Source organism: Lepidochelys kempii, chromosome 3 (genome assembly GCF_965140265.1).
Source record: "Lepidochelys kempii isolate rLepKem1 chromosome 3, rLepKem1.hap2, whole genome shotgun sequence".
In the NCBI taxonomy this organism is placed as follows: Eukaryota; Metazoa; Chordata; order Testudines; family Cheloniidae; genus Lepidochelys; species Lepidochelys kempii.
The window spans coordinates 100,997,470-101,015,751 of record NC_133258.1 but is presented as its reverse complement, the minus strand read 5'-3'; the positions used below and the strand labels follow the sequence as shown (position 1 = coordinate 101,015,751).

The following is an 18,282-nucleotide window of genomic DNA, read 5'->3' as shown; positions in this document are numbered from 1 at the left end:
GAACAGGAGAGCTGGGCCCAATTCCATTTAAGGGGCCCACATCCCTCTTACCAGGGATATTTAGAAATATTATCTTACCTCAGTCACAGACCTTAAACTTACAGGTCTACTGCATTGGCATACTGACTGAGAGATTGTGCCATCCCTTACTTTGGTTGGCTGTTATGAAGTCTAGGCAACTGTTGCCTTATTTCATCGTCACTTATCATGTGTGGGTATAACTGTTTTGTATACTACATAATAAAAGTACTAAATACTAATGGTAAATTAAAGATATTAATGTGCAGAAAGTCCTGGATTTGGGGGAATTAATAAAATTATTAATGCAATTTGCTTTCAAGTCTTCTTAATTGTTGAAAAGCTTAATTACATAAATGTAAATCCTTAGATATAATATTAATATTTCTAACTATCCTGCTGGTTACACTGGGACATAGCTTTCTTTTATTTAAAGCTTCTAGTATACTGAATTAAGAAATAATTTAAAAGGTCGTGAGTAAGGTACAAAATTTTTTTTCCTAAAAAAAGAAGCTAAGGTCCATCTGCTCCCAGGAAATAGACCATCTTAAAGTTCCATTGGGAATTGTTTTGTTTGTCTTTATCTTGAGTAGTTTAACAAATTTAAACTAGTTCTTGTTTTAAAACCAGTTCAGTCTTTTTTTTTTTTTTTTTTAAGATGTCAGTGTGTGGGTAGTTACCTTCCCACTCCCCTAATGAAAATAAGTTTATTTTATTTCATCACACTTTTTCTGTATGTGCCAAACCCACTATAAACCACTGCAGCTTGACAAACCTATTAAGATTTAAAAAGTCTGGGGGCAGTTGCCTCACTAACTGTGGGTTAAATCCCTGCTTAACTTGTATCTGAAGATTTCTTGATTTAAATATATGGTGTATAGTCAACCTCGTTAGTGCTAAAAGGAAAATTTTACACAACTTATACCCCAGGCATTGCCATTACAACTCAAGGAAGCATTTGGCCTTTTGTATTGCATGGACTCTTGTGGGCTTTCCTGGTACACTGACTTTCTCATCTTACATAAAAAATATGAGCTCTTGGCTTATACATAGGCATATTGTATCGAAAGGGATGCTGCCAAGATAGTAGGCCTACAATTAGATGTACCCATTCTTTGTTTTTTCCTGCATATGTATTTGGGGGTTGGATGCTTTTCCATGCCCACCCTGCTCTCATATAATGTTGCTGGATTGGCAGCTCTGGCTACTGAAGTGTTCTTTTCATAAAGCGTACATAATGAAGACAGTAGTAGTAAAAACTTTCCCCGACTGCTTACTAAAGAGCTGTAATTCATTTAGTTCTTGGGTTTTTTTCCTTGGGTTCATTTTTTTAATGAAGTTTTTCACACTGCATTAACACCTTTCTGCTTTACTGTGTCAAAACATGGTTCTTGGGAGAAAGGTTTTTGTTTGTTGGGCCTAAACATGTCCACTCCACACTTGCCTTTCAATAGAGTATTGTTTGTGGTGTCAATATCTGCCCACTGGAAACTAGACTGAAATTTAACTTGCTTCCCAAAGGCTTCTAAAAAGATTTCAATCTTGTGATATCAGGCTAAATGATCACAGTGGTACCTTCTGGCTGTATTTATGAAAACTGGACTGAACACTACAAGAAGAACTTCTAACCTATACCAATCTCTTGACCCATCCAGGGTTCATGTGTATTGTAACTTACAAAAATCCTGCTAGCTAAGGATAGAGCTAGAACAAATTTAACTCTCTAACTTAGTGTAACACTATTGACCAGTTGCCTGGTAGGGTTTTTAAACATCCCCTGAATTGTACAGTCGTGATAAGTTTCAGAACTGCGATAATGGACTAGATGGATTTTTTTTTTTTAAATTGTGCGGTCTGTTTTTTTGTTTTTTGAGTGCTCTTAACTGTGAGCAACAAACCATTTTGACCCTAGATGGGGGGTATCTGGAATTTTTACATACAGCCCTTGTTTTATAGGGACTAAGTTTTCCCTCCCCGGCCCCCTCATGTTCTCTATCCCCCTTCCAATCACCAAAATATTCAGGAGGAAGCTTTAAAACTATGGTACAATATATATATCTTTGAAAGTCATGCCTGTGGCATTTGGAACTAAATACAGTGAAAGTGCCGACTTTGTTCAGAGTAACTTACATATGATGGCCTCTGCTTAAACCTTCATTCACTTTTAATCTTCTATTGCAGTTACAAGAAAAGGAGTACTTGTGGCACCTTAGAGACTAACAAATTTATTTGAGCATAACCTTTCGTGAGCTACAGCTCACTTCATCAGATGGTACTCCTTTTCTTTTGGCGGATATAGACTAACACAGCTGCTACTCTGAAACCTGTCATATTGCAGTTAGAAAATTCATCCTCCAGATGGCAGTAAGGTACTCCAAACTTGTAAACTTTCAAACATCTGTGAAATAGATGTAGGTATAGTAGTGTGCTTAAAAGCTAATATGTCCAAAATACATGCAGAAGTGTTTCACTCTGGAGATGAAATTATCAGTAAATGTATGAGCACCTTGGTTCTTATGTCCAAGATATCTTTCTTTAGGTAGAATATCAGAAATTGTTTTGCTTTGAGAGTTTAGTACCCAGTAAAACCTTATAAATAGTCTATAACAGCCAATCAACCAACATCTTGATTAATTTCACAGGGTCACTTGCAAGAGTTACCAATTTAAATGATATTTTACATTTAAAGTAATTACTTAATACTTAGGTGTATTAGGACCCCCCCACACACACCCCACCCCTCCAAAAAGACTTCAGAAATAACTATTGTGGTTAACTACCAATAAAGAGGATTTCTAGTACAGTATATTTCAGCTTAGTAGTTATTATTCAACTCTTGAGTTAACATTCATTTTCAATAAACCTTGTCTGTCTGTTTTAGGACACCATGTTCTCAAGGGGATATTTAATGTGACTTGAGCCCCAAAGCTCTGTCTCTCAAACTTGCCAGCAGGTGGCATTTGTTAACAAATTATGCTGTTGGTTCAGGATTTTTTTCTTAAAACTTTCTCTACATCTGTTCTGTTTAACTTGATTTAAAACCATTAAGTTCTTTTTTTAGATCAGTAGTTTATATACTTAAATTTGTGTAGTTTAAATTCACTTTCAAACTTCTCAAAAGCTTATTTGTGTGTTTAGAAAGTTTGATTTTTTTAAAGAAAACTTTGCATGATCAGTTTTTCCCAAAACATTTAAGAATTTTTTCTACCATCATAATATAGAAAGTAATCAGTCACTTTAACAATACTGAATATTGGAATGTATATATTCAAAACTAAACATATAAAATGCAATATAATGATTCCCTAATTGAGGACTCTTAAAGTGAGGATCCCTTATTGAAACATTTTAAACATTAGCAGTTGAATGATTTTTTTTAAAATATTTTTGTGATTGGATAAACACCTTGCTATAATATTTAGTTTAGTTTTACATAATGCCTGGTAGACTGAGTGTATAATGCCCTGAATCTTTATTTTTCCAGTTCTTAATCACTAATAAAAGAAACATAAAAAGAAGGCATCTTTCTTAAACTCACTTTAGCTAAATTTTGCAATTTTTCTTTAGTTCCTCAAAACACACTAAATTATGTATCATGTAGGAAGAGGTCTGGATTTGATGACTTCATCATATTTTCTGCTGCCTAGATGGCTGCCCCGGACTGCACGGGAATAAATATGTTTTGGGGAGACAAGTAACTGACTGAGGGTATGCAAATATAGATTCTCCCCATTAAATATTCTCCCTGTCTTGGCCTTCTGAAAATGTGCCACTGGAATCAGACTAGTGATCACGTTGCAAATATTATTGTAACATTTCATCCCTCCTCTTCTCTCCCCCTCCCCCCCGGACACATTAACTTAAAAGGAAGGTTTAGGTGCCTCTTCATTTTGCTAAATCAGAGCTGAGATGCATTTTATGTAACAAGCTTAAAACTTGGCATGGGGCTTTGAGTTCTTCTTCGAGTGATTGCTCATATTCCACAATAGGGGTGTGTGTGTGTGTTCGCCCTGTGCACCGGTGCTGGAAGTTTTTCCCCTAGCAGTAGCTGCAGGGGGAAGCGCGACCCCTGGAGCGGCACCTGCCTGGCACGATATAAGGGATGCTGCTCTCTCCCCACCCTCAGTTCCTCCTTGCCACCAGTGAAGGTGCATCGGAACTGCTCTGCTCCAGCTTTGCTGCAGCTCGTCCCCAGAACTCTTCGTTTGTTCAGTAGTAACCTGTAGTCAGTTAGCTTATTCAGTTTTTAGTTTTAGTTGAGTTTAGTCATTTAGCCCAGGCTGGGGCATGCCCTGGGCCCCAGGCTTTAAGTCGTGCGGCTCTTGTAGGCGTTCTGTGCCAAGGAGCAACCCACATGCGGATTGTCTGCGCTGCTTGGGAGAAACCCATATTTGCAGAAAGTGCAAGATCTGCAAGTCTTTCAAACCCCGGACTAAAAAAGAAAGGGATGTTAGGCTCTGAGCCGTCCTGAAGGAGTTGGTGCTGGCCCCGACTCCTGCATCGATACGCAGAGACCCTCTGGTACCATTGTCTAGTCAGCACTGCTCCCCGTCCATGGGGCACACCAAGAGGACCGGAAAGATTCCCTCTTCACAACGGCACCGAGGGAAGACTGGGACAGAGGCTAGGCCCATGTCAGGTAGTCCTCGATCCCCATCGGGCCCTAGGCCTCTGACTCACATTGAGCGGAGTAGCCCGGCCCCTTCGGAGCAGGCCTCTCCAGATGTCCGGATGCCATCTACGCCTGAAGCTCTCCAAGCAGCCAGGGACGTCATGTCCGTGCCAGTTCCCGGAGCTCCGCCGATGTCTGTCCACTCCAGAGGAAAGCCACCCCTGGGATCACCACAGTCACCACTAGTCCAGTACCGGCCTCAGTTGAGGGAATGTTCCCGACACCACTCACCACCCAGCGACCGTTCAGGGCTCAGTCAATGTGGATCGCCCTCGACGCGGGCCGGACTGTCTGGATAGGTGCCATCCAACTGGGACTCCCGGCACCGCTCATCTTCGCGTAACGAATATTGACAGGACCATGGTGGATGTCGCCAATGGTCCTCATCTTGCTGGAGATACCTCAGTCAGTCGCGGCACAATCATCGACACCATTCCCGCTAGGATTCCTGTTCCAAGTCTCCTCCATGGCATCGTAGCCCCGGGTGTTGATCGCTGACACGGGTCTGCCCATCGAGGACATTCACGGAGCAGCTAGTCGCGTCGGTGCCACTCCTCCGCGTTGAGATCGCAGTCCTGTGGCCAACATATATTCCGGCACTGCCGATATTCCCGGTCCAGAGGCAGCAGCAGATCATATGCCAGCCCGGCCTCCCCTCACAGCCTCCAGTCTAAGGGCCAAGCTAGCCAGCCCGAACAGCTGGCTCTGCCAGTGCCTCAGCAAGCACAATGGCACCAAGCGTCATGGCTGGCCCAGTGGTACCAGTGGGCACCATGCCCTCCAGCGCATCCCCCATCGGGGCTCTCTCGGTGGCTGGGGCCTTGGAAGCACCAGCGGCATCTATCTTTAGACCACCAGAAAAAAGGTCGGTGGGACCTGTGTCCTCTGTACTGTGCCTGGAGTCCGACCAGGTGGTGAATCCTGTGGTGCTGGACGACACCCAAAGCACCGCACTGGCCTCGCCCCGTCTGGAGGAGCTGATTGCGGCCCCACCCCCCTCCATCCCTCAGGAGGACTACTGGGCCCACCAAGACATCCTAAAAAGGGTGGCAGCGAGCCTCCGCCTCCAGGCTGAGAAGACAGAAGAGCCCTCAAGCTTCCTGTTCAGTGTGCTGTCCCCTTCAGCACTGGGCTGGGTGGCCTTGCCACTCCATGAAGGGGTGGCAAGAATTTTGATGCCCTGTGGCAAACTCCAGCCTCGTTGGCTCCCATCTCTAAAAAGGCAGCACGCAAGTACTTTGTACCCACGAAGGGACACGAATATCTGTATATTCATGCACCCATCTCTTTGGTAGTCAAGTCAGTCAACCACAGGGAGCAGCAGGGCACGGACCCCCAAGGACAAAGAATCTCGGAGGCTGGATGCTTTGGGGAGAAAAGTTTATTCGTTGTCAAGCTTTCAGCTACGAGTAGCAAACCATCAGGCTCTCCTGGGTCACTACAAGTTTAACCTCTGGGAATCCCTCCCCAAGTTTGAGGACTGACTCTGGGAACATAAGGAGTTTAACGTGCTCGTGGGGGAAGGGGCGGTGGCCGCAAGGGCATCCCTGCAGGCTGCTTCCGATGCAACGGACACAGCCGCACGGTCCATGGCCTCAGCGGGGTCCATGAGACGGGCGTCATGGCTTCTGCTCTATGGGCTCTCCAGCGAAGCGCAATAGTCAATACAGGATCTCTTTCGACGGGAAGGCTGTTTGCTGAGGAAACAGACACAAGGCTGCATGGCATGAAAGACTCCCACATGACCCTCCAGACCTTGGGCCTCTATGTCCCTCTTCTGGCAAAACCCAAGTTCAAGCTGCAGCAGGCTCCCACCCAGGCCGCCCTCCCGAAGTATGAGGTCACCCACAAAAAGCAGCAGGACTATAGAAAGCGCCCGCAACGGCAATCCCAGCCTGCCCCCGAGCCTGGGTCTTCTAAGGAGAAGCAGGCAGGCAAAAGGCATTTTTGACAGGACACTCGGGGTACCCCGCCAGTTCTCAGCAGGGACCTACCCACAATAAAACTCTTCCAATCAGTTAGGGGTGTGTGTGTGTGTGCGTGCGCGTGCGCTTTCCTTCCGGAATGGTCACGGACTGAAGGGTCCTCAATACCGTCTCCCGAGGTTACCCTTCAGTTTACCTCCTCCCTGCCCTCCTGTCCCTCCTGGCGAACCCCTCTCACAAGGCTCTGCTCAAGCAGGAGGTGGGCCAGCTCCTGGACCTAGGAGCTATCGAGGTGGTGCCCAAGGAGTTCCTGGGCAAGGGGTATTACTCCTGGCATTTCCTTATCCCGAAGGCCAAAGAGGAGCTCAGGTCCATCATGGGCCTGTGAGGCCTGAACCACTACATGGTGAAACTCAAGTTCTGCATGGTTTCCCTGGCCTCCATCCTCTCCTCCCTGGATCCCGGGGACTGGTACACTGCCCTTAATCTACAGTACGTGTACTTCCACATCCACATATTAGAGGGGCACAGACGCTTCCTTCGTTTCGTGGTGGGACAGAGTCGCTACCAATTCACGGTCCTACCGTTTGGTCTGTCCACTGCCTCCAGGGTCTCTACAAAGTGTAATGCGGTGGTAGCGGCCTACCTCAGATGCCAGGGGGTCCAAATATTCCCATATCTGGACGACTGGCTAGCCAAAGACACTTCCCGGTCGCAGGTGAGGGATCATGTGGTGCTCCTCCTTTCCACATGTACTGCTCTGGGCCCGCTGATAAACAACGTTAAGTCCACGTTCGTCCCAGTCCAACACATAGAGTTTATCGGGATGCTACTGGACACAATGTTGGCCAGGGCCTCTGTCCCACCAGACAGGTTCGAGACCCTGAAAGGGCTCATCGACTCGGTCGCAAGGTCCCGGTGATGACAGCCAGGGCTTACCTGCAACTGCTGGGTCACATGTCTGCTTGCACATATGTGGTCCGTCACGCCAGATGCAGAATGTACGGAGGGGCGCTATCTCCAATGCCTTTACCCTGTCCTGGTCAGGGCAGTTCCTCTGTGCCTTTCCCCCATTGTCTCTGATCAGCAGGGCCCTGGAGAAAATAAAGACGGACAAGGCCAGGGTCCTCCTCATTGCCCCAGTGTGGCCCAGGCAGCACTGGTATGGGACCCTCTCAGGGCTGGTGGTAGCTCCACCATGGCAGTTGCCGCTCTGCCTGGACCGGCGCTCTCAGGACCAGGGCCGCCGCCTCCATCGCAACCCAGCAACACTTCACCTCACCGTGTGGCTGCTAGGTGGCGAGGAAAGGACGTGCTCAGAACAGGTTCAGCGTGTCCTCCTCGAAAGTAGACTGCCCTCCACTCGCCGCTCCTATGTGGTGAAGTGGTCTCAGTTTTCAAGGTGGGTGGCGGGCCAGGGCGTTTCCCCAACAGCCGCCCCAATCCAGCTTATCCTTGATTACCTCCTCCACCTGAGGGCCCAGGGACTGGCGCCCTCGTCAGTCAGGGTACACTTGGTGGCCATATCAGCCTTTCATCCCCCGGTGCAAGGGCACACGGTGTTTTTCCATGCTATGACTGGCCAGTTCCTTAAGGGTTTGGACCGCATCTACCCATATTCCAACCCCCTGGTTCCACAGTGGGACCTAAACCTGGTGCTGGCTCATCTCACAGGGGCCCTCTTTGAACCACTGGCCACATGCCTGGTCTCACCTCTTGTGGAAGGTGGCCTTCCTGGTAGCTATCATGTCAGCCAGGCAGCTCTCGGAGCTCAGGGCCCTAATCTCCGAACTGCCATCAGCTGTTTTTCATAAGGACAAGCTCCCGCTCCACCCACACCCCACATTCCTCCAGATGGTGGTCTCCACCTACTACATGGGTCAGGACACTTTTCTGCCAGTCCTCTGCCCCAAGCCTCACACGACTAGTGAGGAATGCCATCTCCACATGCTTGACGTGAGGTGAGCTCTGGCTTTCCACCTCGAGCGGACCAAGCCATTCAGAAAGTCTTGACAACTGTTCGTTGCCTTGGCTGAGTGTGCGAAGGGTCAGTCTGTTTCCACTCAGTGGCTTTCTAAGTGGATCACTTCATGCATCTGTTCCTGTTATGAGCTGGCGGGGGTTCACCTGCCACCCATTGTGAGGGCACACTCGACTCGGGCACAGGCCTCGTCAGCTGCCTTCATGGCCCACATCCCCATCCAGGACACTTGTAGGGCCGCCACGTGGTCTTCGGTTCACCTCGCACTATGCAATCGTCTCCCAGGCCAGGGATGACACCGACTTCGGCAGGGCTGTCCTCTGTCCTGGGAACTTGTGAACGCCTACCCACCTCCAACAGATATAGTTTGGAATCACCTATTGTGGAATACACATGAGCAATCACTCGAAGAAAAAAAGGTAATTGTCTTTTCCGTAACTGATGTTCTTCAAGATGTGGTGTTCATGTCTATTCCACATCCCACCGTCATTCCCCTCTGTTGGAGTTGTCTGGCAAGAAGGAACTGAAGGTGGGGGGAGTGCAGCCCTCCTTATACCATGCCAGGCAGGCGCCGCTCCAGGGGTCACGGGATGGGCGGGGGCACTCCCCCCTACGGGTACTGCTAGGGGAAAAAATTCCAGCACCGGTGCATGTGGCGAGCACACATACCTATTGTGGAATAGACCTGAGCAACACATCTCGAAGAACACCAGTTACGGAAAAGGTAACTGTCTTTTTCTCATTGTATCCCATAAGAAAATGACTCTTTAAAGCATTTGAACCAAATGTATAAATCAAACTTCAAATGTAACCCTCAATATTCATTTTGTATTAGTACTACTTTTAAGCTTAGGCATGTTTTGTGAGCTGCTGTTTCACTAACGTACTAGTTATGAATATTTAGACACATGTCAATATTTTGTCAGGCTTTCAGATGTTTGTCTGATCTAGCGCACACACAGGATGAATAAACCAGTACACAGTTTGTATTGCTTCTTAAAATAACTGTAGATAAATTTTGAGTTAAGGAGTCTGGCTTAAACTAACTTCATCCTTGCATCACCACTTGCTGCTTAGATATTTCAGCATGTTGTGTTCCTTGGTAATATAGTCTAGGATTTAATTTAGGCTTATTAAAATCACATTTTGTTTGGCCCATCACAGGTGTACATACGCTTGTTGACAAAAACGTGTATGGTTTTAGAGTTGTCAAGCAAAAATGCATAAAACTAAAGTGGGAAATATATCTAATTGGATCATTAAAATCTCTCTTCCTCTTCACCAACAGCTGCAGAAATACAAAGAATACTGCATCAACTTGGAACACCACAAGACACGCCTGAATTGCGGCAACAGCTGTAAGTACTTTACATGAAGATCTCTCATTTCACTGTATTGTAAGTACTGCCTCAGTAGGTGACAGTGATTTTAGCAAAGTGCCCAGCCTTGTTGGGAGTGGGATGGTGGAAGTAGAACAGACGTATTAAAGTTTAAACATGAAAAAATTAATCTGAGGTATTTTTGTAACCTATAGGATCTTGCCATGCTAACCTACCTAACTGGCAGTTCTCAGTACTTCTGCTGAACATATGCGTGTTTAAATGTAAACACAGACAAACTGACAGCACTGGAAGGTACTGATTTGGCTCTAGGGATTTAAAAACCTCCAGAACGTTCTTTTTGTAGAGCACGCAATGTGGCATAGTCTGGAGGGGGGGATGCTTTTGTGGGGTACTGCAAGAAGGCAAAGTGAAACTGTTAAACAATGCTAACCACAGTATCTAGTGAAATTACAAGGTGAACATATGCCGAAAATACTAGAAAAAGCAGAAGTGAAATAAGGCCAGTTGTCAGAAGTTACACTGCAGTTCAGCCCTCTGAATGTGGGCTTTCATTCATGTCCCATTGAAGGAGACTACTAGCCACTCTGTTCCTCAATACAGAGGCTCATTCGACTTGGACCAAACTCTACTACTTTTACTCTTTAATCCTAACACACACGTGCACAGGCTGCATCTGCAAACTCCTTGAGTGAGAAAGTTGGCAGACTTCTCTGTGGCTGTTAATATAGCACGGTAGCCACTGAATGGCAGGAGGGAAGTGTACATTAGACCAGGCCTGTTACATTCATTCTGGGCAGGACTCTAATTACTCTGAGCTAGGAGTACAAAATTGGTGACATACAACCCTGGATCCACAATGGATTTCTTACTGATGACGGTGATTGGAAGTAAACTCTAACACTTATACAGTAACTAATCTTTGAGTTTAGTAAAGTTCCTGTTGCACTTGGGCATCATTCAGCATGGAGCGGGGAATGGGGGGCGGGAGGGGATGCTGCTGGGCATTCTAGTGCTGCTTCCTGGTTTTTTAGCCATTTGCACATATGATTGCAGTGATTATATATTGAAAATTAAGGACATAATTGCATACCTACATTAGTTGAAAATCTGATCTTGGCTAGTATGGTTTGATCAGATTATGCCAGTAGTCCCCAAACTCTTTACCTTGCATGCCCCCCTCTCCTCCGGTATGTGCCCCGCGAGCCAGGGCTGGGAGCAGGGACACATCTCTGGGAGGGAGGGGAAGTTAGGTGGCGGAGGCTGGGGCCCCAGCTGGAGGCGGGGCTGTGAGAGCTAGCCTGGGCCCCAGCTGTGCCCCTTCCCCTGAACATTCGTCCACACTCCTCCGTGGGATGTCCCGCACTTTGGGAACCTCTGACTTATGTAATGTTTTCTTTGGATTGAGGGTAAACTGGCTACAACTACATCTACAAAACCAAAGTTATTCTGGTACAGTATGGGGGAAAATTGAACGTATACCAGAGGAGTGATGCTCTGCTCCCTGAAACTGGGGAAGCCATGTGCCTTTTGTTGTACAGATTTGCAATCTGGGAGTACTTTTATATCCCTAGCTGCTTCTAAATGTCCAGGAAAATAATGATGATGATATGGCAGATGTTTAAAATATCTGGGATGGGTCTGGCATGCTTCATGTTTTTCTGTTTGAGTCATTCTGCAGAATCTAAGCTTTCTTTAAAAAAAAAAAAAAAAAAAAAAAAACTGAGACTGTGAAGATCCCTTTCCAGTCACTTTTGAATGGTTGACTTAAGCAGTGCTGTTTGCCTCAGTCTCCAGATAGACAGCGCCTCTGTCACAATTTCAGTCTATGCTGCCATTTTACAGCGCTGCAACTTCCTTGCTCAGGAGTGTGGAAAAAACCCATCCCTGAGCGATGCAAGTTTCAGCGCTGTAATGTGGCAGTATAGACCGTGCACCAGCGCTGGGGGCCACTCCTCTCACGGGGGTGGCTTTTTTACAGTGCTGGGAGAGCTCTCTCCCAGCACTGGTGCCACAACTACACAGCCAGCACTTTAACATTGCCAGTGAAGACATACCCTGAGAGGTGGGAACTCCTGGCCTCTGTTACCTCATTGAAATGTTTTGCCTCTAAAGCTTAATGAGGACACTTTTTGGTGTGTGTTTTTTTTATTGAAACAAACAAACAAAAATTAACCCTTTCATTGCTGATCATTTTGCAGATGAAATGGGGGAGGTGATTGAAGTTAAACCCCTGGGGTGAGGAAGGGAAGGAAATAGAAAGGGAAAGTAAGGAGCATCACAGGGATGGAAAAGGCAGTGAAGGAAAGGAGGATGAGGAAGGCAGAGTAACAAAGGGCATAAATAGCTGTGCTCCTAACGGTGAGTATCTTTCTCCACTAAAAGATACTGAACAAATAATACAAGTTTAGTTACCACATAAAACACATCCTCCCCTTATATTGGTACAAATCTCCAATTGACATCAGGAAGAAATTTGCTATAGATTTAGTGGGTGGCATGATCCTAAATTTACACCTGAGCCAAAGACCACAATTTAAAAAATGAAAATTTGACTGCTAAGTTTCCTTTTTAGATAAATCAAGTTTTCCGGATCTTCTCTTTTTTAGAGTGTGTCTGAAGTCTGCTATATGTATACTTCATTGTTCAGGGGCCACCGCAAAACCATCTTGATTCATTTCATTGAGGTTGCAACTTACTTTTTATTTTTCTACAAATAATTTTGCTTAGGGATATTTCCCAAAATTGCTCTGGTATTTGTAACTTTTTCTGTACAATAGCCAGTGGCCCTCTTGTGGCCGATTCCACTGCTAGATCATTAATTTAACATCATTTCTTTCAGGGTCTGTGTCTCATCCAACACCCGTTTGAGTGATCAGTTCACAGATAGTATAGTGACTAATAGAAATGCCAATAAATAAATCTTTAGTAAGACACTTGGTAACTTTCTTCTAAAAATACTGCTCCTGAGCATCAGTGAAATTGTTCCAGCAAAATAATCCAGTGGCTATAATATAGACTGTGTTTGGTTTAGACAGCAGAAGCAGCAGCATGCAAACCAGCTTGCCAAAGAAACTGACAAGAACATTAAAGAGTTTGGGTCTCTGCCTGCGACAAGCGAACAGGTATAAAAATGAAGAACATGGATCATTTGAACATAATGTTGGCTGATGTAAAGTATCTGAATGGCTTTAGTTATGTAATGAGAGCAATAATATGAATACGAGATGTTGACAACATCCAAGTGAGGTCTGTGTTTAAAATGAATGTTCAGTGCTATGCAGAAGTCACGTAATAGGCCTCAACTGCAGTAAAATGCACAACAGCTTTCTCTAAGCAATTGCTCCTACCGTGTATCAGAACTAAAGCACTCTGACAAGAATTGCTACCACACAGGGTAATTACTATTGCTGCTGATGGTGTGTTGTTGTGACCTGTAGGATTAAGAGATTTAAAATGAGTGAATATGGTCAACAGATGATAATTATTTAATCACTTCTCTCATTCATGTTTGCTGCTCAAACTTTGCACATGGTACATAAATACCTCTGGGACCCCCCCCCCCCCCCCAAAAAAAAAATAAAAAAAATTGAAGTGCCTCTTTTGCTTGTCCCTGGAGTCTGAAAGTTTGTGGTAAGAAACTCAACCATGTTGTTTGACCAGACTGTTCTCTCCCACCCTTGCTCCTTGACTCCAAGATGGAAAAGTGGAGGTGATTGACTAAGGGCAAGTTGTAGCTCTTTGCAAATTCAAAGGGAGGGTCAATCTCGAGGAAATTCTCTCATGCCCTCCCAGTGTCCACTCTCAATGGGAGTAGATATTGGAAATTGATATTTTTGTGACACATGATTACAAGGTCATTTCTCCTCTCGGGTACAGTTCAGGGCATACATTCAGCGCTTCTGTCTTATAAATAAATCAGTGAGTTTCCCCTCCTCCCACTGATGCTCTGGGCTGTTTTTACACAGTTTAAATTTTACAATATCAAAATATTCAGCAATTGTACAGTGCACCTACTTAATAGTTAATAAATAAGACAGAAGTTCTCACTAGTGGTTTACTGAAAGCTGTCTGGATGTGAGATGCTGGATCCTCCTTAATTCCGGCTGTTAAATACCAATAAGACAGTTGAAAATACATTGCATTCCTAATACTACTTTTTCACAACTGCTGTAATAGTGTTAGGGTTGTTATGTGAACCCAAATGGGAGGTAGTCCATACAGTCTCAAATGGGAGGGAACATGCCCATGATACCCTCTATTTAAAGTGTGAGGCCCATACTAACAGGAAGAAGGCGGCGGGGGGGGGACCCTTGAAATAACTTATTTGTAAAGCCTTGAACAAGAGCCAGCTTGTTTTATGTTGTTGTCAAAATCTGTCTGTCTTTCCTCCAATAGCGTCAAAGAAAAATACAGAAAGATCGTCTTGTGGCGGAGTTCAGTTCTGCACTAGCCAACTTCCAGAGGGTCCAAAGGCAAGCTGCTGAGAAAGAAAAAGATCTTGTAGCCAGAGTAAGAGCCAGCTCTAGGGTATCTGTAAGTATCCAGAAATATATTATTATACTCAAACGTTATTTACATAAAACCTGCCTCTTAGCTTGAGAGCCGCATTCTTACAGGAATTCTCAGTATTGCAGGAGATGTAGAATGTACACACAATGCCTGCATAGTTGTGTGGTGGGTTTTTTTACTTTGCCTCTGAACACAAGATATTAAATTTAAAACTTGCATTTCAGTTTAATGGTTTGATTATGGGAAAAATAGCTTCATAATAATTCCTGATTTAAAAGATTTACTTTGTCCTTGTGCCTACATACGGTTTTACAAAGGTGTTCATAGGTGCTCCGCATAGTGCATATTCCCTGATCTTGCTGTGGGAATCATATAGGTACATCTTTGTATGTCTGTAGTGTCCCCTAAAGCAATAGGGATTCTTTTTGGACATAAGGATCCATCTGCTAGACCCCTTTGCAGGATTGAGGCTGTAATGGGCATGGAGTAGGAAACATTGAGTAAAGTAGTAGCTTTCGTTTAGACTGTCTTTTCTTAGATCCGTCTTTAAATTGAACTTTAGTTAATTTTAGAAAACTAAACTTTTTTGACATTTGGGAATGCAAAATTATGCTCTGATTTTTTTTTTTAATTTTTATTTATTTATTTACTTACTTTTTTAATGTAGGCTCAATCCTGACCTTTGACTCCATGAATACAACAGCAGTGTGTATTGGCATAAAATATATTGCAGGCTGCTACCAAGCTCAGTTTTCTCTCTCACGCGCACACACACACCAGCCCCACGCTGAGAACATAAGTGGCATTTTGTTTTAGAGCTAACCAAAGTTAAAGCCCCTTTAATCTTGTTTCATTATGGGAATGTCGACAAACACTTCACTATGTGCCCATCACTCAAATAAAATGGTAATGTTTGCTTTTCCTACAGGCTGGTCCTTCAGAAGATGGTTACAAAGAAGGAACACTTGTCTCTTGGGACAGGTAGGATGACTGTGCATAAACCTTATAACTTGTCTTGTAAATTGATTGGTTAACTCCAATAATGGGGACTTACTTGAGATGCACTGTGTACTGTAGTCCCCAGTTTTAAGAGACTTGTGTGGTGAAACAACATTAAGATCACTTATCCAGTGCATTTAAATAACCTATTTGTTAAGGCACGCTATGTGTTTCTTTTGTTGTTGTTTTTTTGTACCCCTCTAAAAGCTAATGATCACAAGCTGCTAGTATTCTACAGAAGTTGAAATTAGAACTGAAAATATCAATTTCAATAATATCTTCTTTATTCTTTTTTCTATTTTTTTTAATTTTTTTTTTAAAGTTATTGCTTTAGGGTCTCCTGGCCTTTAATGTGATCAGTTTGTTAACTGATACAATGGAATTTGATCTCGTTCGTTCGTTCATTCTTCCCCCTGCAGAAGGAAATAGAAAACTAAAATTAGTTGTTGAAAAATGTAATACAATTATATTACAATAGAGCCCAGAAGCTTCAACAAAGATAAGGGCCTAATTGTGATAGGCATAGTACCAAACTCTCCTTCCTCCTAACCCCCTTGCCCCCCCCCCCCCCAAAAAAAAAAACCACACCAGAGTTGCTGCCACCAAATGAATCTTTATTTCCATGTGTAATGGACTCCGAGCTAAGGATTTTACGTGTTTGAGTCATTCAGGTTAGATTTAGCTAACCCTGCTGCGTTCCTGATTATTTTCAGAGACTAAACCACCAACTGCAAGATAAGGGGGAGAAACAGGCTAGTGGGTGGATATATGATGTTTAATAACCTTAAGTAAAAATGTACAAGCATAAGAAAAATTTTCAAAAGCCTTTTTAAAATTCGTATGAATTAACAAACATTTAAAATGGAATGTGCTTCCTCTAGTTTGTGAGGATCTTCTGAAGAAAGGGAATGTGATAAGGAGCTTTCATCCAACTATGCCTGTAGAGGACAACATAAAAACAGTTCAGCCTTTTGTCTTTTATCCTTCCAGATTAGGACAGCTGGGCCTCTAAAACTTGGATCAAGATATTTAACTATTCAGTTTTATGGATTAATACCTGCATTTTCTCAAAGTGGCTTCTAAATCAGACTCCACTAACGAGGAAAGGCAAAATGGAGTACAGCCTCCAAATGACACTCCATTCAGAATCCAAATCAAAAGATGCGTTTAATATCTGCATGCTTAGTTAGAAAATGCTGAGCCAAAACACTAGGTTTTAAGGCAGTGGTGGGCAAACTATGGCCCACGGGCCACATCCAGCCTGTCAGGCCTTTTAATCTGGCTCTCGAGCTCCAGATGTGGAGCAGGATCAGGGGCTTGCTGCTGCTTCCAGGAGCCACGCGGCATCTCCCCACTCCAGCTCCTATGTGTAGGGGCAGCCAGGGGGCTCTCTGCACACTGCCCCTGCCCCAAGCGCTGCCCCCCGCAGCTCCCATTGCCCAGGAACCGCAGCCAATGGGAGCTGCAGGGGCAGCACCTCTGCATAGGAGCCATAGGGGGGCATGCTGCTGCTTCTGTGAGGTGCTTGAGGTAAGCACTGCCTCCACCCCTGAGCCGCCCCCTGCACCTCTGCCCCAGCCCTGATTTCCCCCCACCCCCCTCAGTCCCAGTTCGGAGCACCCTCCTGCACTTCAAACCCCCTCATCCCCCAGCCCAATGCCCGCTCCCACACCCTGAACTTCTCATTTCTGGCCCCATCTCAGAGCCTGCACCCCCAGCCAGAGCCCTCAGCCCCTCCTGTACCCCAGTCTCCGATTTCATGAGCATTCATGGCCCACCATACAGTTTTTATACCTTGGGCCACAAATGCCCACCCCTGTTCTAAGGAGTTTCATATGTCAAAGCTGTTTAATAGCTTGCTTGTATAACTTCCTTTATTGAGGGCCTGAGGATTCAGGCCTTTCACATCAGCTGTACATAGATTTTTGCAAAGGTAAAAACAACATCATGTCTTGTTAATAGTGAGTTTAATGTGTATTCTCTGTACTTTAATATTTTTAACATGAAGTGTTTTTCAACTTTGTGTATAAGAGCAGTTCAGCCAGTCTGAGTATTCTTCGGGTTTTTTTGGGGTTGTTTGTGGTTTTGTGCAGTCAACCTCAAGCACAAGTGCAAGATGAAGATATTACAGAAGATGATCTCCGTCTTATTGAGGAGAGAGAGTCCTCCATCAGGCAGCTTGAGGTAAGCAGCGCTGCTATGTGCAGCGTTAGAACAAACTTGAGAATACTTCCTAATGCAGCAGGTATTAACATTATTGGGAGGAATCCATCATTAAAAATTAGAAAATTATTTTTTTAATGCAGAAATTGCTTTTACGCAGTAAGTAAAGAGCTGCACGTGGAATTCCCTACACAAAAACAACTTTTCGCTGTTCTATTAAGCAGTGCCATGGTCTACTAAGCTCTCTTGACTTCACTGGAGGAATAAGTAGTCACCCATATGTCTACCAATAAGATAGAACTTGGGTTTTCATGCAGATATCCCTAGAACTATGGGGTGGTGTTTTTTGTTTTTGTTTTTGTTTTTTTTCCCCCCAAAGACTTCTCATCCTAAAGCATCTTTACAGACATGCAGTGTAGCCCAGTATTGCCATTTGTTCTTGTCCATGGCTTGTTCCTCCATTAAGTCCATCTTTTTTCAAAGGCAAATTTTAAATAAAATGCAAAATGTCCCCTCTACAGGATTTTCCAGGTGTAGGTATTTTTCAGTTCTTCCTGGTATCCATTGCCTTTAATATCATTGTCTGGAAATGCAGGATACCCATTTTTATTACATTTAATATGTTTAACTCCTATTTATACTATGTATGCATATAAAGTACCAATAGTTTGG

The 18,282-nt window shown here is 44.4% G+C and overlaps 1 protein-coding gene across 2 annotated transcripts in view; it reads left to right on the top strand.

The window, feature by feature from the left end:
- The window catches only part of STX7 (syntaxin 7), a 42,679-nt gene that overhangs the window by 17,484 nt on the left and 6,913 nt on the right, over nucleotides 1-18,282 (top strand). For both annotated transcript variants that reach the window (XM_073337342.1, XM_073337343.1), the window contains 5 exons: nucleotides 9,885-9,954; nucleotides 12,971-13,061; nucleotides 14,335-14,472; nucleotides 15,377-15,429; nucleotides 17,541-17,631. In XM_073337342.1, coding sequence (XP_073193443.1) covers nucleotides 9,885-9,954; nucleotides 12,971-13,061; nucleotides 14,335-14,472; nucleotides 15,377-15,429; nucleotides 17,541-17,631 — 443 coding nt within the window. The remainder of the gene's footprint in view (nucleotides 1-9,884; nucleotides 9,955-12,970; nucleotides 13,062-14,334; nucleotides 14,473-15,376; nucleotides 15,430-17,540; nucleotides 17,632-18,282) is intronic.